This window comes from Sus scrofa, chromosome 2 (genome assembly GCF_054392235.1).
Source record: "Sus scrofa isolate SSC_HxYL_T2T_F1_AM1 chromosome 2, Sscrofa_HxYL_maternal_Yorkshire_Landrace_v2.0, whole genome shotgun sequence".
In the NCBI taxonomy this organism is placed as follows: Eukaryota; Metazoa; Chordata; class Mammalia; order Artiodactyla; family Suidae; genus Sus; species Sus scrofa.
The window spans coordinates 27901825-27922119 of record NC_139384.1 but is presented as its reverse complement, the minus strand read 5'-3'; the positions used below and the strand labels follow the sequence as shown (position 1 = coordinate 27922119).

General features: G+C 46.1%; 1 protein-coding gene and 1 long non-coding RNA gene across 6 annotated transcripts in view; one reads left to right on the top strand and one right to left on the bottom strand.

Moving 5' to 3' along the window:
* The window catches only part of PRR5L (proline rich 5 like), a 166569-nt gene that overhangs the window by 44747 nt on the left and 101527 nt on the right, over positions 1-20295 (top strand). Inside the window, exon 1 of one of the 5 annotated variants that reach the window (XM_085011437.1) lies at positions 3627-3791. The exons of the other annotated variants lie outside the window; for them this stretch is intronic. Coding sequence (XP_084867563.1) covers positions 3693-3791 — 99 coding nt within the window. The 5' untranslated portion in view covers positions 3627-3692. Of the gene's footprint in view, positions 1-3626; positions 3792-20295 lie in introns of those variants that run through there. 5 annotated transcript variants of the gene reach the window in all.
* On the bottom strand, positions 7826-20076 carry LOC106507997 (uncharacterized). Its single transcript, XR_002341505.2, has 3 exons — positions 19603-20076; positions 12006-12148; positions 7826-10148 (listed from the first exon to the last, which is right to left on the bottom strand). It is a non-coding gene; the product is annotated as an uncharacterized LOC106507997 (long non-coding RNA).

Below are 20295 nucleotides of genomic sequence, written 5' to 3'. Positions count from 1 at the left end.
AAAAAAAAAAAAAGAGTTCTTGTTGTGGCTCGGCAGTAATGAAAATGACTAGCATCCTCGAGGACTCGGGTTCGATCCCTGTCTTCGCTCAGTGGGTTAAAGGATCCAGCACTGCGGTGAGCTGTGGTGGAGGTCACGGATCTGGCTTGGATCTGGCATAGCTGTGGTGTGGGGTAGGCCAGCAGGCGCAGCTCCAATTCAACCCATAGCCCGGGAACTTCCATATGCCATTGGTGCAGCACTCAAATCAAGAAACAAAGACTGCTCTGGATGTCCCGATTCTGAGCTGAGGGTCTGTGGGCAAGTTAACCTCTGAGCCTGTTTCTCATTGTGTGAAATGGGAATGGGAATGATTACAGTCCCTCCTTCCTGCCGCTCAAGAATGTTGTGGGATTAAATCAGATAACTAGTGGCTGAAACTTGCTGAGAAGCCCCTCCCCACAGGGGAGGTGCTTGAGGTCAAGTACTTGGGCTCTGGGAGATGAACTTGGTTTTCCTGAGCTGAGATGTCAGGGCTCAAGAAGAAGAGAGCTAGTATTAAACAGCCCTGGAAAATTAAGGGAATTACAGAGGCTGAGGGTGGGGAAGAGAAAGAGGAGATGTGAAGAGACGGTTGGAAGAGGAGAGAGATTTGGGGATGGTGATGAGAGGAGGCAGCTATCGGGAAATGTCTAAAGCTACTGCTAGGCGGTTACACCGTGATTCCAAGTCCACAGGCCCACCTCTGCTTACAGTCTTCAGGGGAAGAGCCATTGCTCACAAAAGCCATGATGGAGACTGATCTTTTGGGTAGATGCGGCAGACTCGAGATGCGCTGGCGATGAGAGCTGAGACCCTCCAGGGAAGACTTACTCCAACGGGAGTTTGTGAATGCCCCATGCCGGGTCCACAGGGAAGGCCCCATAGATGTGATTGCCATCATCATTATTACGGGGCCAGGGTCCGTCTAGCGACACAATCTGGAAATACAAAGCTGAAAACCAGCAGAGCCGACTGGAGCGGGGACATGCCCTATGAGAGCAGAGGGGCGTTTTCTTACTACACCCCATGCCAGGGAAGGCTAGCATTCGGCAGAGCCAACCTCAGAGACTCCCAGGCCAGCCTTGGGCAGCCTCAGGACTGCACCAGGCCCAGCACAGTAAGACCAGCAGGATGCAGGTGGGACCCCTCCCAGATCCGTTGTCTGCAGAATGAGAAGAATGTTAATTAATCCTGTTATCTGAGCTGCATAGTTTCTGGTTTAATTCCTCTGATAAAACCACCCTGAATGGAGAGCTCTCAGCATACCACAGGAGGCCTTTTAATGGATTCCTGAGGTGCAGTGAGCCCTGGAGTGGGTGGGGGTGGGGTACCCTTTGCAGTAGGAACCTGGGGATCAGCACGGGCTCTTTCCTCTCAGTATTCTGACTGGAGATCCTTTACCATCTAGGCTTCTTGCCCCATTCAACATGGCTACATTTCAAGAAAGAATGGGAAAAGAGAAATTCATCAGGGAAAATAAACAAACAAAAAAGCCTTAATCTGCTGACCTTAAGCATAAAACCAACAAAATGGGTTTATTCGGGAATGGCAATAATTGCATTTGGGAACAAGCATCCTCTAGCAAAAACTATAGGCAAGTCCTGAGAAATTAAAGGAGAGGACTCTTGTTTCATAAAAGAAAAGGGCAGAGAGAGGGGGCTGTTATAAACAAAGAGTTGATTGGAGGAAACTGGGAGTGCAAAGTGTGGTGGCTTTTCATTGGCTGAACTGTGACAGTCTCTCATTGGTTGGGCTGTTGCGAGGCAAGGAGAGAATCTTCCTCTTGCTGGAGTCCTCAGGTAGTAAACTTCCCCATTGGAGAGGCAAGGCAAGTCTCTTCCTGTTTGGGGTCTGCAAAGAGCATGAAGTGGTGGGGCACAAGAGCTCCCCTCTGGCCTCCTGACTCCATTTTGAATGAAGTTTCTTTTTTCCAGTTTCACAGTTCAAAATCTGTGAGTATATGTAAGAAATGCAAAATTCAGGATATGGAGCTACCTAAATTTTTTTTTGCATTAGATTTAATAATCACATAAGTGTGTGCTTACATGTTCCAGGGCCTTTTTTTCTTTACCGGTGTTATGTGTGTGATTTACTCTAAAACACTTCAGCATAAATCCTGTGATATTTATGACTATTATTTGAGGTAGCACCCTAGGGCAGCTACCATTCTCATCAGGCATCTACTCTCCAGGGGGGTGGTCAGCTAGAATTACGGCAGAAAATCTCACTCCAGAAAAGGCCATTTCTAAGTGCTTCAGCTATCTACCTCTGAGAAACACCAAATATTTTACTAATTAGTAAACTAAGTGTCAGAAATGGTTTTCATTGGTGAAATTAGTAGTATGTTGATAGATATAATGGATGTTAGAAAAGGGCTCTTGGTGAGTGGTATTTAAGATCTGTAGATTGGTTAAAAGGTTTTGTTATTGATACCCCCACCCTTGTGTGAAAAGTGTACAAGAATTCAACTCTTTACCCTTAAATGGTTCTCCACCTTTTGGAAACTTTCTTGGTTGCCTGAGGCTAACTATAAGGGTTTACAATGCTACCTCTGAAATATTGTTTCAACTGTCTTGGGGACCCTTTCTTCCACCCCACACCCCCTCCATATCTGTGGCATATTGAAGTTTCTAGGCCAGGGATTGAATCCAAGCTGCAGCTGGGACAATGCCCTGGATCCTTAACCCATGACGCCAGCCCGGGGATCAAACCTGCATCTCTGCAGTGACTTAAGCTGCTGCAGTCAGATCCTTAACTCACTGCATCACAGTGGGAACTCAGGGGACCCTTTCATGCAAGGTGGTAGTTGGTCTAGGCAGCTAAAAAGACAGGAAGAAGGGACTTCGATTGAGTATGCAGCTCAGGTTATAGGAACTATATTATTCCTGCTCACCGATAAAAGTTTAGCGAATGTTGGTCGTGTAAGGAAGGGGAAAAATAACTTCTATCCTCTTATGTTCAGGATCTGGGAACTGAGAATTACATTGACAAAAAGATGAACAGGGGAAAAGGTTTCATTTCATACGCACATAGAAGGCCTCACAGAAAAGAGGTGAAAGCACCCCAAAGATGGGTAGGTCTGGGAGCTTATATACCATTTTAATAAAGAGTGGGATATTGTGGCGAAGTGGCAAGACAAAAGGAAAGGGATTCGGGGTTCTAGGGCTGGTCGGTTGTGGGAAAGTAAATGTATGGGGGGAACTAATGGCAGATAAGGGTTGCTTAGTAAGGTTCATTATGCAGACTCAAGTCTCACAATAATTCTGTGATGTGGGCACTGTTATTACCTCCACCTACTGCTGAGGAAACAGGTCTGGAGAGATTGAGTCACTCCACCAAGGATACAGAGTCAGGATATAAATCTGGGTCACTTGATTCTAGAGCCCATGCTCTTTCCACCATCCAGAAATAAGTTTTACGATTTTTCTCCTGATTTTACAAATATCACATTCTCACAGGAAACCTGGAAAACATACCAAAGTATAAAATAGCCTAATTCCACTCCTCTGAGAAAACCAGATCAAGCTTTGATGTATTACTTCCAAATTTATGTTTATGCATATTTAGTTGAGACTGTATAGTGCTTATAGTTTTGTGTCTTGTTTTATGTAACATATAAATATTTCTTCATATCATTAAAAAATCTCGACTAACATCATTTTCAGGTGAACATGACATTCCGCCCTATGTCTGTCATATCACCTGTTGTTGGAGATTTAACCTCCACCTATATTTTACTACTGTCAATGTCAAGACGGCCATCTCTGAAGGTAATCTCTTATTTATATTTCTCCTTACTTCTTCAGGGCAGATTCCTGGAAAGGAAATTTCTAGATCAGAGGGCAAGAACATTTCATAGACATTATGAGCCATTAAAATGGACCACAGTGTCCTCTGCTTTTATAAACAACAAAGACCGGCAGGACTTTCTAAGACTCTGATTAACATCAAGATAAATTAAACAGGGATGATTTTGACTAAGAAAGGACTGACTAGCAGTCAGGGTTATTCAGTGCTTTTCTCACCAGGAGGGGGCAGCACAAACAAATGCCAACAGAGATCCTCCTTGGCCATTGAATCTGACATTTTTGTAGCTTGCTTTTTTCTTTTTCTTCTTTTTTTTTTTTTTTTTGGCCAAACCTGCTTTGTAAAAAGTTAGCAACAACAAAGTCATCACATTTACAGGCAGGGGCCAGAAAGGAAAATCTAGTTTACTTGAAAGATTTACAGCTTTTAGGAATGTTCCGGAAGACTGATCCAGATGGCAAAAGGCTAGAGAGAAAAGAGTCTTTCTTTCCAGTGTGGGTTTACACCCGAGGCTAGCAAGCAGGTCAGGGTAATGGCAACAGCAGGAAGAATGGCCTTGGTTAGCAGGATTGATGATGGCCTTCTGTGCCTGGCAAGAGGGGTCTGAGAGCTGGTGAGGGGGTTTATCTTCCCAAACAGGATGGCGGGAGGAAGAAGGAGGCACATGACAGCCAGCCTGAGGAAGACCTTTGGAAGCGCAGGCACAAGGTCAGCGATGTGAGGAAGGGAGGCATTAATGAATCACAGAGAACTATGCTGTGTCAGACTGATGACGGGCTGGTAAGCCTCAGGAAGGAATGTGCTTGCAGTGTACCTGGAGCCCGGTGGGCTGACCTGTGCCGTGGATCGAACTCCAGAGAGTCTGCATAGACCCTGAATTTGTACAGAACTCCTACAGAAAAATAGACATGTTTTATCCAGGGACGGGGTGGTGTGTTGGGAGAGATCTATAGCTTTCAGGAGCCTATGACCCCAGAAAGATTAGAAGCAAGTAATCTGGGGAGTAACTGTTGTGGCTCAGTGGCTTAAGAACCTGACTAGTATCCATGAGGATGTGGGTTTGATCCCTGGCCTCGCTCAGTGGGTTAAGGATCCAGCGTTGCCACAGGCTGTGGTGTAGGTTGCAGACGTGGCTCAGATCCCGTGTTGCTGTGGCTGTGGTGTAGGCCTGCAGCTGTAGCTCCAATTTGACCCCTAGCCTGAGAACTTCCGTATGCCGTGAGTATGGCCCTAAAAAGATAAAACAAACAAATAAGTAATCCGTGTACCTTCCCTCCACCTCCAGATGTGGCACTCTCTTCCCTGAACTGAACTCCTTCTGTCTTGTTTTAGGGGCACCTCTTGCCCTACAAGTGGCAGAAAACCCTGCCTAGATGGAGTGGTGGGGGCCCCAACCTAACTCCTGGGTGATGGTGGGCTTAGCAGGGGTCATGGGGGGCTCAGGTGGCTGAGACCAAATGCTCAGGGAAAAAGCTCTTTGGAACAGCAGAAAGCTGCGGGGCGTCCAGCTGAGTCTATCGGGACAAAACCTCCACTTGGAGACATACCTCTTTTCTAAAAGTTTCATTCCTCCCACGGGAGCCTGGCAACGCCCAGAGCTGACTACAGCTGCTGCTTGAAGAGGCTTATTGGCACCATGGGAGCTTCATGTTTGAGCTCTGTGGATCTCTTCATTATATCCCATTTCTGCTGGAGGATTTTTAAAATAGGCATTTATAGGAGTTCCCGTTGTGGCTCAGCAGGGTAAGAATTTCACTAGTATCCATGAGGATGTGGGTTCGATCCCTGGCCTCACTCAGTGGGTTAAGTATCCAGTGTTGCCACAAGTCACAGAGGAGACTCTGACCTGGTGTTGCTATGGTTGTGGTGTAGACCAACAGCTGCAGCTCCGATTCAACCCCTAGCCTGGGAACTTCCATATGCTGCAGAAAACAAACAAACAAAAATTATAAAATAGACATTTATTACAGCCTATAGCTGCAGAAACCTGTGAATAGTCTGAGGGACCCTCAATAGTACAACTGTTATGATCGGTTTTTACTCAGCTTCCACTTTTGCGCCCCAGTTTTCCACACCAACCAATTCTAGGACCAATTCTCCTGTCCTCTGTAGACACCACCTGGGTGTCCTATAAGTTCAATTCTTTTTTTTTTTTTTTTAACTTTTTTTTATTTTTTTTTTGTCCTTTTGCTATTTCTTTGGGCCGCTCCCGCGGCATATGGAGGTTCCCAGGCTAGGGGTCCAATCGGAGCTGTAGCTGCCGGCCTACGCCAGAGCCACAGCAACGCAGGATCCGAGCCGCGTCTGCAACCTACACCACAGCTCACGGCAACGCCGGATCGTTAACCCACTGAGCAAGGGCAGGGATCGAACCCGCAACCTCATGGTTCCTAGTCGGATTCGTTAACCACTGCGCCATGACGGGAACTCCTGTAAGTTCAATTCTAACGCTAATGCCTTGAGTGAGGCCAACCCCACAGGTTAAGGGCTCAGTCCCACAAAATTGCCTGCCTTGCTTCAGATGCTCATTGAAAGTGGTGGGGCCCTGGAGTTCCTGTTGTGGCTCAGTAGTAACAAACCTGACTAGTATCCATGAAGACGTGGATTTGATTCCTGACCTCACTCAGTGGGTAAGGATCCAGTTGCAGTGAGCTGTGGTGTAGTTTGCAGGTGCGGCTCGAATTGGGTGTTGCTGTGGCTGTAGCTGTGGCCAGCAGCTACAACTCTGATTTGCCCCCCGGCCTGGGAACTTCCATATGCCGCAAGTGCAGCCCTAAAAAGGCAAAAAAAAAAAAAAAAAAAAGGAAGTAGTGGGGTCCTAGATTACCCATGCTTCTGTCTGACCTGGTTACAAATTGGGGGTTCCCACGACCCTCTCCTCAGGTTTGCTAACTTGCTATAAGGGGTCAGAGAACCTGGGGAATCTCTTTACCTACTATTACCAGTTTATTATAAGAAATATTATAAAGGATACAGATGAACAGACAGATAAAGAGGTATGCAGAGTGTGTGGTCTGGAAGGACCCCAAACACAGGAGGTTCTATCCGAGTTTGGAGTTTGGGCTGTGCCATCCTCCCAGCACGGGGAGGTACTCACCAGCCCAGTTGTGCTCCAAACCCCTCCATTTAGTGTTTTACTGAGGTTCCACTACACAGGAATGATTAATTAAATCACTGGTCATTGGTGATTAACTCAACCCCCAGCTCCTCTCCCTTCCTGAAGGCAGGGGGCGTGGTAGAAGTTCCAACCTTCTAATCTTGTGGTTGGTTCCTCTGGCAACCAGCCCCCACCCTCAAAGGACCTTGGGTGACCCCACCAAGGGTCACTTTATTAGCATTAACTCGGGTTTGGTTGGAAGGGGCTTATTATGAATAACAAAATACACTCCTCTCACCTCTATCATTTAGGAAATTGCTAGGGTTTTAGGAGTTCTGTGCCAGGAACCAGGGCGAAAGACAAAATAAATACGCATTTCTCCCTTTCTCTCTGTCTCCCTTTCTTTCTTTCTTTGCTTTTCAGGACTGAACCCACAGCATATGGAAGTTCCCAGGCTAGGGGTTGAATCCGAGCCACAGCTGTGACCTATGCCTCAGTGATGGCAATGCTGGTTCCTTTTTAAGGCACTGTGCCAGGCGAAGGAATGAACCCGCATCTCTACAGCAACCTGAGCTGCTAAAGTCAGATTCTTAACCCTCTGTGCCACAGCAGGAACACCTACATTTCTTAGTATATCACCATATCACAGTGAAATCATAGAACTATAATTCACTCATATTATGAAACATTAAATACCTTTCAAAAGGAATGTTCGATCCATATGCAGTGACCTAAGAGGTGGCCATGATATTTTCTTCAGTGAAAAAATAAGGGGGAGTACAGTGCATAGGACAGAAAAGGGCAAATGTTTTCTGCAGGGGGCCAAATAAAAAATATTTTAGGCTCTGCCATTGTAGTGCAAACCCAATCATACACAATATGTAAACGAATAGGCTTGGCTGTGTTATAATGAAAGTTTATTTAAAAAAAAAAAAAGGCAGTGGGTCAGATTAGTCTTCAGGCCGTAGTTTTCTGAAACTTGGCACACAGTGAGGTCTTTTGGAAAAGAATCCTTGAGCATCTTGTATATATTTTGCAAAGACAGGGTCCAAGCTCTTAATATGGGTTACCTTGGAGAGCAAAAGGGTGGAATGGGGAGTGGGGAGATTATTCACCTGTCTTTCTTCATTCCTGTTTTGTGTGATTTGAGATGGGACACATGTGTTGCTTTTGTAGCTTCTTTTATTTTTGAATTCCCTAATGATGTAGTTAAGCATTGGGAACTCTCAGCTTTGCAGGAGTGCCTCTGCCCATAGAGTGGGAAAGTCCTGACTTAATTTAAGGAGGTTTTAGTTAGCCATAAACGCCAGAGACATCAGTAATTGCTTAAAAAAATGGAACAAAACAAAACAACCCTAACCCGGTTGGCGACAATGATAAAGAAAGCGTTCCCGAATCACGTCTTGCTGCTTGCCACTCAAAAATCAATGAGAGAGGGAGAGAGAAGGAGAGAGAGAGAAGGGGGACAGAGAGACACAAATGTTGGTAGAAAGGAAAGTTGCTTTTATTCAGAATGTTGACAGTCTGGGGAGATGGAGGACTCAGTGTTCCCCTAAAACCATCTGAAGATTTCACTCAGCCATGAAAGCTTTTAAAGGGAAAAAGGGAAGTTATCTCAGCTAATCATTGAGATAAGGGGTCAGAGTCCTCCCCCCTTCCCCCCCACTGTGTGCAGGCTTGTGTGAAGGCTTGTTGAAGTGCAATTTTTCTTGCGATGCTATCTGGTGTTATCTGGTGCATAACAATAACCGAAGGGAAAGCAAGGGAAGAGATCTGGTCATCTCGTTACTTCTTATGTAATCACAAGATGTGAAAAAAGTGCTAGGACCGGAGGTGCGCAGAGCAGAGGGGTGCCTGGGTTAAGGTTGGTGACAAGACCAAAGGGTGCCTCCTGCAGAGAGCTCTTTCCTGCCAGAAGCTGCTTACAAAAGCACGGTTTTATAATACATAGAAAGTCTGTCTCACTGTTCTTTGTCCCAGTCGAGCCACATCCAGGGCTCTCTTTGGAGCTTGGGGTGCTGGGGTGTAAGGAAAACACGGGCAAACTAGGTGATCACTGAAGACAGGCTGGGGAGGTGAAGGGCATGGGAGTTCTGGGGAGCTTGGCAGAGCCTGCTGGGTGGGGTGGGGGAGGGGACAGCTGCTCTGACACAGGGGGAAGGAGAAAGGACTGGCTCACCTGGGCTCCAGAGTCTGTGCCTACACAGCAGCCACCCAACATTCCTTGTCGGGCAGAGGACAGTCCTGCCACTGGGGCTATTAGATCAGTCTAGGTGAGCCTTATATGGCCCCTTTCTAAAACATCCCAGAGCAAGCTGGTCTTGGCAGGACATGGGAGGCAGTTTCTATGGGCCTGAGTTTAGGGCCTGAGCTTTGGGGTGGACACACCTGGGCTTGCAGCTGGCCCTGTCTTAGTAAAAGTTTCTTTCTTTCTTTTTCTTTCTTTCTTTCTTTCCAGTATAGCTGATTTGCAATTTTTGTTAATTTCTGCTGTACAGCAAAGTGATTCAGGTACACACATATATACATTTTTTTGCACATTCTTTTCCATTATGTTTTATCACAGGACATCGAATAGAGCTCCCTGTGCTCTACAGGAGGACCTTGTTGTCTGTCCATTCTGTATATAATAGTTTGCATCTGCTAATCCCCAACTCCCAATCCATCCCTCCCTAACCCCTTGGGGAAAGTTTCTGAACCTCTCTAAGCCTTAGTTTTTCCTCTGTAAAAAGGAGAGAAAATAATATAATAATAAAAAGTAATATCACCACCTATTTCATAGACTTAGTATGAGAACCAAACGAGCCAATACCCACTGAGCACTTTCCATGATGCCTGGCACAATGAATAATTGCTCAGTAGATGTTAATAGCTTGCTGTCATATTTATCATTGCGGTTGTTACACAACATCTGCCTGATGACTCTTGGTTTACGCCTGAAGTTGTATTAAATTTTTGTTACCCTTTTGCCTCCCCATCTGCTTTGACAAAATCAGGCTGCTGTTGGCTTAGAAGCATTTCTTTCTCTGGAGCTCAGTTTTCGCATCTATAAAACAGATTTCGTTGTTCCCACTGAGCGCAAGGGGGTCAGTGGCGTCTCTGCAGTGCCCAGGATGCAGGTTTGGTCCCAGGCCCAGTACAGTGGGTTACAGGATCCAGCGTTGTCACAGTTGTAGTGTAGGTAGCAACTGGGGCTCAGATCTGATCCTTGGCCAGGGAACTTCTAGATGCCAAAAAGAAAAATAAAACAAAACAGCAACAACCCTCCCCCCCGCCCCGCCCCCAGACCTTATGGTGCCTATTCTATCTAACCAGGCAGATGATGTATGGAAGACCCTGGGATGAATGCTGGGAGAGCATGAGGCAGGGTACAAACAGAAGGCGACATGCTACCCAAACCTGGGAGCTCCCTGCCTCACCTTTCCTGGTACCCAAATCTTGCTCCTCCTCCAACCAACTCACGACCTGCTTCTTCTGATCACATGAATTATCGCCCTTCTCAGAACGCTTGGGCACTCGGTCCACCTTGCCCGTGTAGGGGCTGGTCGTGCTATGCCCTATATCACGAATGAATCATTTCACATGGATGTGTCATGGCCACAACTGAAAGGGAGGTCTCAGAAAGCTGGGACTTGGTCGTGTGTGTTTTCACGTAAATAACTCTTAATAAGAGGTTAACAGACAACTAATCATAGATGCTAAATTCAAGGAGATTGCTGTATGTCAGATATGGCGCTAGAAGCCTTTACACAGAATTGAAATGTAACATCCCAGCACCTCTGTAAGGTAGCTATCAATGTTCTCACCCTACTGATGAAAAATGGGGTTCAGGAAGATAATTCAGCAGCTCTAGTACTTAAGTACCACCCAAGGATACTGAGGCTGACTCCTCTTTTCTCCGTGTCAAGCAGAATGTCAGCACACTGTAGTCAGGGTAAAAATATTTAGTACCCCTCTCTGACGAATTTGAGATTTAAAAAATTGTTATTTCTAAAAGCAACGACGTTAAAGTGAAAAACAACCAACTGTATGAATTGCCCTTGGTCCTTTGTGTTTACCAAACAGGCAGAGCGCTCACCTGGAGCTGAACCAGGGCAGTGTGGGAGGGGAAGCAGGAGGGCCCAGGTTTCCTGCGGGGAAATCCAGGGGCTGCGTGGCCGATTGTTCAGGGGAAGGAAGGCAAGGGGCCTTCTGTTCTTTCTCCGGAATCCCGTGATGCCCACACTTTACAGCGGGCAGGAATAACAAGCACCTCCCGGGTCCCGCCCCCAAGCCAGCGCCCCCGCCCCCGCCAGGGAGCTCTCCTCCCCTTCCTCCTGGAGCTGGAGGAGTGAGGCGGGAACGCGGGACGTGGGGGGGAAGGCAGCTTCCTTTATTTTCTGCTGGATGTCAAGGACAAGCAAGTTCAGGTGATCCCTTTTTAAGAACTCACCATTTTTTGAACCCTGCTCTAAGTCTTCTTGGGGTGGTCCAGGTGGAAGTGGGCTCTTTCCTTTAATAACCGGGAAAATACTATGAGACCCACCCATCCCGACAGGATTCAGCAAAGGAGAGGGCCCAGTGCCATCTCTGGCTCTGACCTCTGGCCATCTCCTTTTCTTCCATCACTTCTAGCCCCATCCTCATTGGTGTGTGGGTGTGTGTGTGTGTGTTGGGGTGGGGGCCATTTTCAGCTTTGAGCACCACTTTGTGCCCAGGGTAAAAAGAATCTGTCTGTGTTGTTCTTTCTCAGTTTACTTCCCATATTTTTCTGGGCTATCAAAATTACATCACAGAGCAAGCACACTCATCTGCAATATGGTAAGGTCATTAAATGCACAGATCCTCAAGTCCGACTGCCCAGGTTCAAATCCCAGCTGTGCGTCCTGCCAGCTGTGTGATGTTAAGAAAGTCACTTAACTTCTCTGTGCCTCAGTAGCCTCATCTATAAAATAGGGAGAGTAAGGAATACCAATGGGATTGTTGTGAGGACTAGAGGACTTAATACTTGTAAGGTGCTTAGAACCATGACCATCACATGGTAACCCTTAGATTATTAAATAACTAGGTTATTAATAACCACTAGTTATTAGCAAAGTACCATAGCATCTAGGTCATCTCTGTCTTTGACCTTGTCAGCTTCTCTGTTGCTGGGGCCTAAGCCGCCCTCACCCTGAAGAACAAATGCTTTAATTTTCTTCTGTATATGATTCCTGGGCCTCTCCAGTGTCCCTATTGCTCGGGCTGCAAGGGAAAAACAGAATTCTTGTTACTTTCTTCTCTGGAGAAGACTTCTAGCTTCCTTTATTTCTGCTTCCTCATTTCAGTCTGAGCCAGAGAACTTCTTATACCTAAAGGCTCAGCACACCTTGTTTTTCTGAGCAAAAGATCCATCCACTTCTCCCCACCACTGGAACAATGGACAGGGCCCTCTAAATGTGCTCATTGTGTAGAAATAGCTGTGGTTGGTCGTTTCCTAATAATTTTGCCTTTTATTAGAGGAGAAAATTTTCTTCTACCCTCTTAGGTGCAGTGACTCAGGACTGTGAATTAAGCTGACAAATGACAGAGTAACAGGAGAAAAGCATACACATTTTATTTGATATTTATCTTTTTAAGTGGCATGAGGGGGCGGCTTCATAGAAAAGAAGTGGAAATCTCAAAGAAGCAGTTAGATTTGGCGGCTTAGATACCATTCTAACAAAAGGTGACAAATTGTGGAGAAGTGACTAGACCAAAGAAAGGAATTTGGGCTTTTAGGGATGGTAAATTGTAGGAAAGTGACTAGGAAATATATGGGGGAAACTAGTGGAAGATAAGTGTTATTTTAATAATGTTAATTTGTGCAGACTCATCTTGACTTTTTTTTTTTTTTTTTTGTCTTTTTGTCTTTTTGTCTCTTTTTAGGGCTGCTCTGAGGCATATGGAGGTTCCCAGGCTAGGGGTCGAATCAGAGCTGTAGCTGCCAGGTTACAGCACAGCCAGAGCAACGTGGGATCCGAGCTGCATCTGTGACCTATACCACAACTCATGGCAACACCGGATCCTTAACCCACTGAGCAAGGTCAGGGATCGAGCCTGCAACCTCATGGTTCCTAGTCAGGTTCTCATCTTGGCATCTAGTCCCTGTCTCGGTTAATAAGAGGGTTCTTTCTGGTACCAGGAGGGCACCTTTCTCAGGGGAAACGTATACCCTGTTTTTAGGCAGAAAGGGTTTCTGGAGTGTGAGCAAAGAAGAGGCAATTCTGCTGCCCTGGAGGACTTTCCATGAAGAAGGATTCTGAAAGTGGAGAAGAGGGAAGCTGGAGAGAGGATGAAGAGGGAGCAAATGTGCCTCATGTCACATGTTAGGGGAAACGGGGCATCCAGGTCAAGCTCCTGAATCTCTCAAGGACTTAGTCTGGAGAGAAGGAGAGCAGATCGAGCAGGCATTTCGTCCCGGTGGAGACAGTGAGGAGCTGGGTAGAGGAAGGGTGTGTGCGTGGTGGGGAAGAGGAGGTGCAGACGAGGGAAGTTATGTCTCTGGATCCTCAAGTGGGATCCCCCACTTTTTCCTTTTCCTTCCATTCAAATAAGAGGGCAGTTGGACCCTGGGTTATGGAACTTGGCTCTTAGATGAATAGAGGGCTTATACATCCCTGCCCCACCTCAGCTACCAGGACACCAGCTAGAGGAAGAGCAAACCCGTATATCAGGTTTCTCAGCTTCAGCACTCCTGACATTTGGGACCAGGTAGTTCTTTCTTATAGGTGACTGTCCTGTGTATTGTAGGATGTTTAATGACATCCTTGCCACGAGATGCCATTGGCATCTTCAGTCCTGCCCCTACCACTAGTGGTGAGGATTTAAAGTCTTTCTGACACTGCTGAATGCCCTCAGGGTGGTGGAGGTGTGGGTACAAAAATCACTCAGGGTTGAGAACCAATGCCTTGTATCAATGTGCTTACAATGGGCACATCCACCATCGCATAAGCCAAACCCATAAAATCTTTTTTTTTTTTTTTGTCTTTTTAGGGGTTCCCAGGCTAGGGGTCAAATCAGAGCTACAGCTGCCAGCCTACACCACAACCACAGAAACATGGGGTCTGAGCCGCATCTGCGACCTACACCACAGCTCACGGCAACGCCGGATCCTTAACCCACTGAGCGAGCCAGGGATCTAACCTGTGTCCTCATGGATGCTAGTCAGATTCATTTCCTCTGAGCCACGATGGGAACTCAAAACCCAGAAAATCTCAAAATTTGGAGCTCTTAGATCATTCCTCAAGAATGAAATGATTACTCTTTTCCAAATAATCTTTAGAAAAGTGATTTGTTCCTTCATTCAACAAATATGTGTTGTTTACGTACTATGTGCCAGAAGGGAGGTCTTTAGAGAGATCAGAGTGAATGGGATGAGTTTAAAATGTTTATAGGCAAGATCAGGGATGACGTGAAAATGAATGACCGCCTCCAGGACTTAAAAGCCCCACGGGGGATGGGAGAAGGGAGAGAAGGCAGAGAAGAGACTGTCAGATGTGGATGGACAACCCGGAGAACATCCCGCTGCAGGAATTAGCCTAAGAATTGAGCTGCTGAGAGCATGGGCTTTGAAGTCAGATATGCCTGGGTCTGAATCTTGGCTTCCGCTGAGTAGGGCAAATTATTTTCTTAACTTCGGTTCCCTCATCTGCAGAATAGAGATGCTAACACTACTCTGCTCGTGATTGTTTAGAAGATTCAAGAAGATAATGCATGTAAAGCTTCTTAGCACAGAGCCTGGGACCTGGTGAACACTCAACCATCCCACAGAAGCTTCTCTAATCATCTTTCAGCTTATTTTAAACTTAGGAAGAAAAGTTGTGTTCTGGGTAAAACACACCCACTGCCACCAAAAAGAGAAAGAAGTCATTGGGACAGTTATTTTAGCTTCAGCCTTTTTTTTTTTTTTTTTTTGGCCTTTTTTGTCTTTTTAGGGTCGCATCCATGGCATATGGAAGTTCCCAGGCTAGGGGTCTAATCGGAGTTGTAGCCACTGGCCTACACCAGAGCCACAGCAATGCCAGATCCGAGCTGCGTCTGCAACCTACACTACAGCTCATGGCAACGCTGGATCCTTAACCCACTGAGCAAGGCGAGGGATTGAACCCGCAACCTCATGGTTCCTAGTCGGATTCACTTCCGCTGCACCACAACGGGAACTCCAACTTCAGCCTTTTGATTGCCCCTTATTTATGGCTTATTGGGGGTGTGTTGTGCCTGGTTTGAAGGTGTCTTATGAATATTACTAAATCCTTTATTTCTCATGTGCACAAGAGCAGGGAGAGTGTGGAACATGTTACTCAGAGACTCGCTCATAATGGAAATGAAAGTAGAAGTCATTGTTTAAAATTGAAAGCGAGAGGAAGAATTCTGCATGTGCCTTTGAGGTAAAGTGGGGGCAGTGGGGACCATCATGCCTTTAAAGGGCAGAGAACTGAGCTTAACACATAGTAAGGACTCAAGAAATATCTTCCGTTGTCATCATCATCAAACTCACCATCATGTAGAACAAAGAGGGGATGATACAGTATGTGGAAAATGTTGAGCTTGCACACTCTACAGTTATTAGCAAGAAAAAATGAAGAGCAAAATGGAAAAAAAAATCTCAGGCGTTTCCATTGCAACTCAGCGGGTTAAGGACCCAACGTTGTCTCTGTGAAGATGTGGGTTCGATCCCTGGCCTGGCTCAGAGGGTTAAGGATCCGGCATTGCCTCAAGCTGCAGCGTAGGTCGCAGATGTGGCTCAGATCTCGTGTTGCCATAGTTGTGGTGTAGGCCTGCAGCTGTGGCTCCTATTTGACCCCTAGCCCAGGAAGTGGCCACAAGTGTGGCTGTAAAAAAAAAAAAATCTTGAATAGGAGACTGGAACAGAGCATCAACCCCAGAAACCTCATGCAGATTTAGGAGCCAGCTAGGGATTGGAAAACGCAAGGGCTTAGCTTGCAGAAAGTGGAAAGTGCCACTTGGAGATTTTTGTTGCAAGCCATGGGTGTTGCATAATCTAAGTTCGTATGAATCCTTTCCGCATTAAAATGAACCTTGGCTAGAGTTCCCTGGTGGCTCAGCAGGTTAAGGATCTGGTGTTGTTACTGCAGTGGCTTAGGTCACTGCTGAGGCAAGGGTTTGATCCCTGACCTGGGAGCTTCCACGTGCCTTGAGCATGGCCAAAAAATAAAAAGATTTAAAAAATAAAAAATAAAAAATAAAATGAACCTTGGGTGATTGGGGTGTGGATACCATAGATCTCTGAGATACTTATGGAGACCACCTGGGGAGGGAGTGCCAATTGCCTCTATAGATTTCCAGACTGATCTATTTTAAGGAACTATACCTGAGAGAGATGTATGACAGTAGTAAGGAGAACTAGAAACCTTAGAATGTCAACTAGTGCTTCTGCTTAGTGGGCACGCGAATGAATGTTGCAAACAAACCCTTCTCGGTCCCCTTAGATTCGCAAATCTTATACCAGCAATAGCAGCTCACATTTATTGAGGGTATAATATGTACCTGTCAGTGTTCTAAGCATACTTCATAGACTTTCACTGAAACTCTGCAAGCTGGGTATTGTCACGTTCCCAGTTTAGTGATCTGGAAGCTTTGGCACAAGGGATCCAGCCAGTCAGTTGTGCAAGATGTGAACCAGGCAGTCTGGCTCCAAAGCCCTTTTAACTACTAAACTTACAAATGGCTTTTTAAGACCTGACCTATTTTTAAGTATAAAAGCTTCTGTATTGTCACGATGACTATCGCTATGAGAGAAGCCCCGTCATTGACGTCAAAGAGAGTTACGACCAAGTCAAAGCCATTTGATTTAGAACAAGCACATCATTGACCCTTGGGTGGGTGGTTTCTGTAAAGCACTGGGATGGCAGCCAGACTGCAAGGGCTTCCAGGAGTCAAGGGAGGTGAGAAAAGGGAGGCCTTGATGTATAGATCACTTCCAGGAGTTTGCCAGTAATAGTGGAGAGAGACATAGAATTATCACTACAAGGAGCAGCTGGCCACGTGGAGCCTGTTTTTTTTCTTCTCCCCATGGCGATGAATACACACTGGAGGGAAAGAAAAGGGGCTGGTGGAAGAGATGAGGATAAAGATGCAGAAATGGGGGGAAAGATGTCTCAAGCAGATATTGGGGAAGGGATAGTGCTTAGGGCACTAGCAGAGGGTTTGGCGTCCAGCTGCATTTGGAAGAGATGTTTGGGAATTGACTTGATGATCCCCTGAGGAACTGGTGGTTAAATTTTTAGTAAGCTGGATCCACACTGTCCTGAAAGCCCACATTCTCCTGGTCTGGATGGTCCGTTATCTAACTGTTTGGATAACTGGGTGTGTGTCCCAGAGCTGCTGTTAGATAGCTCTTTGATCTTGTGGGGAAAAAAAAAAGTCCCTTCTGGTCTCTGAGCCTCCATGTCCCTATCTTGTGAAGTGGTGGATTTGAACTCAAGAACCAGGGTCCTTTGCTCTTGCAGCAGTACTAACTTCTCATGGGAATAGAAGAAGTTCCTGCCATTTTAGGTGAAGGTTTAATGCCTCTGTTGTGCAGTTTTTGTCTTAGGGTGGGAGGGAGGCCAGCCTTCCTCCCCTCTGTGCTGGAGAGAGAGGTGATTTGACCAGAAGAGTTAATTAACGCCTCTGTATTATATTTGCAAATGTGTGTAATGAAATGGACTACTTCATTACCAGGATTCTAAGGGCCTCCTTCCAAATGCTATGAAAAACATCTGTCTTTATTAGCTGTATATATAGCTGAACCTCAGCAACATCAGGCAATACTGCCCGTTTGTTGCTGGAAACTGATGTGTCGTCATTTGAATGTGCAAGTCCACCCACTGGGCATGGGCTGTGGATCTGCCTAAGAGCCTAGTTCTCAGGAAAGAGGATCAAACAGTGTATTTGTGTTAATAACCATCGGTTGTTAACAGCCTCTATCTGTGGAAGAAGAATTTGCCTTCACCCCCGGAACTATAAAATTCAGCTCAGCAAAATCGTAGAGTGCCTACTATGTGTCAGACACCAAACAGGAAAATGGTGACTATGGATATCAGTTTGACTGATCAAAGCCCATAACCACAATAAAAACACAAAACAGGAAACCATGATGAATATCTGGTGTGCAGCTATTTGCAACACAAGGGGTGCAACACACCCCTAGATGTGTGTGTGTGTGTGTGTGTGTGTAATGACAGGCTGAACAGGGCAGGTTTTATGGTGGGCACCCAGGGAGAAAAGCTGCACAAGTGATGCTTTTACCTTGCTATGGCTATTCTGTTGATCAAGAACATTTATGATGGATGATCAAACACAACAGCAACAACCACACACACACACACCTCTGTAGCATTTTGGTGTATACGTGTGGTCTTAAATTAGGTGTTTGATGCAAGCTGCAGGTAGTTTTCTGAAGTAGCGGGTCTCAGAGTGGGGTCCAGGGACCTTTGAAGTTGCCCGCAGTCACACAGGGCCTCCAGCTAGAAAGGCTGGCACTTGGCTTAGTGCTCTGCTGGTCCTGTCTTGAAATTGGAAGCAACTTTTGAACAAGGGGACCCCATTTTCAGTTTGTGCTGCAAATTATTTAGCTGGTCTTAGCTGCTTAAGATCCTTTCATGGGATCCATGAGCTCAAAGCTGTTTTAATAATGATGATGATGATCTTACGACTTTATTTGCCTTTCGCACTCTTTCTCACGCTAGTACATACACAGCGGAATTTTCCAGAGGCTACATGACATTGCATCTGTATTGCAGCAGATCGACTGCAGAAGCAGATACTGAGCATCCAGTGATTTACTCGGCAGCCAGACATTAAAGAGATCTGCAGACTTGAAAAATAATGCTGCTCAGCTCACTGCATATATTTGGCTTTTGGGAAATTTAGCCAATTTTCACAAAAATATGTTATTGATGTTAACATGGTTTTTAAGCCAATTAATAATTATTTTAATTTTTTCTCAGTTTTGTTTTTAATATAACATATCAACAGACACAACTCATGAAAACCAAAAGTTCTGACAATCATCCGTAAGTTTTAAGAGTATAAAGGGATAGTGAAATTTCTGAAATTTCTGAAAGCCATGCACAGCTCTATAGGTACTTACTTCTATCAGAGGAAAGAAACCATTGAAGAAATGTGACCAAAATACAATGTGTTTGTTTATACTTGGACTAGCCAAGGGTTTTCCAGAGAAATAGAACACACACCCACACAAATTTATCATAGAAACTGGCCCTCGCAATTATGGAAGCCAAGTCATCTTGCTGAAAGTAGTCATGCAAGCTGAAGACCCGTGAAAGCCAGTGGTGTGATTCGATCTTGAATCTGAAAGTCCAAGACCAGGAGCACCAAGGTCCAGAGGCGAGGAGAAGATGGATGTCCCAGCTCAAGCCCAGAGCAAATTCTCCCTTCCTCTGCTTTTTTGGTCTGTCCACACCCTCACTGGAGCAGACGAGGCTCCACCGTGTTGGGGAGCATCATCCCTGTCCCTCAAGTTTACCCGTGCAAATGTGAACCCCTCCCAGAACACCCTCAAAGACACACTCAGAAATAATATTTTACCAGTTAGCTGGGCATCTCTGAGCCCAGTCCCAGTGATAGCTAAAATTAACCATCACTCGGGTCCATTTATGTGGGTAGATCTATGTCTATCAAAAGATGAAGCAAAGACACAGTCTTTTCCTTACCCTTGAACTTCTGCAGAATTTCCCAACACGTCCTCTCACACAAATCTCTTGTTGCTCCTTGTTTTTTCTTCTCTGGAGAAGTTTCAGTGTGGCAGATGCTGGCTTACGTCTAGCCATTGGAACTTTCCAGAACAGAACGGCCACCCAGAGAGGCAGGGGACACCTCTTCCCTGAGAAGTTTCAGGCAGGAGCCGCTTCTGGTGGAGGTGCTCGAGAGGATTGCAGCATGAGGCAGGGAGTTGGAGAAAGTGACTCTGAGGTCCCTTGCACGTCAGGAATGGTAGGAGACAGGGGAGTCTCTCCCTGCCCTAGTCCACACTCACAGGGCTGAGGTAATAGTGATGGGGGGCATATCTTAAGAGGAAAAAAGAAAGGGGTGTGGGAGGGAGAGCGTGCGTGATGATACTCCGAAGTGCCCAGGCAGTGGAGCAGGGACTGGAGATTCTGGCCTTGCACACAGGAACCGGAACTGGAACCGGGCACCGGCTCCAGCCTGAGAGCGAGACTTCCCCCCAGTGACAGACGCAAGGGAGAGCCAGGCGGGCAGGGCAGGGTGGGAATGGCAATTGCATGGCTCATTCTTATGACTCTGACTCACTGAGACTGACATTTTTTTAGGTCACTGATCCTTCCCTTCCCCTTTTAAGGCCTCTTTCCTCCACTTTTAGCACCAAAGTGCTGACGTGCTCCCCC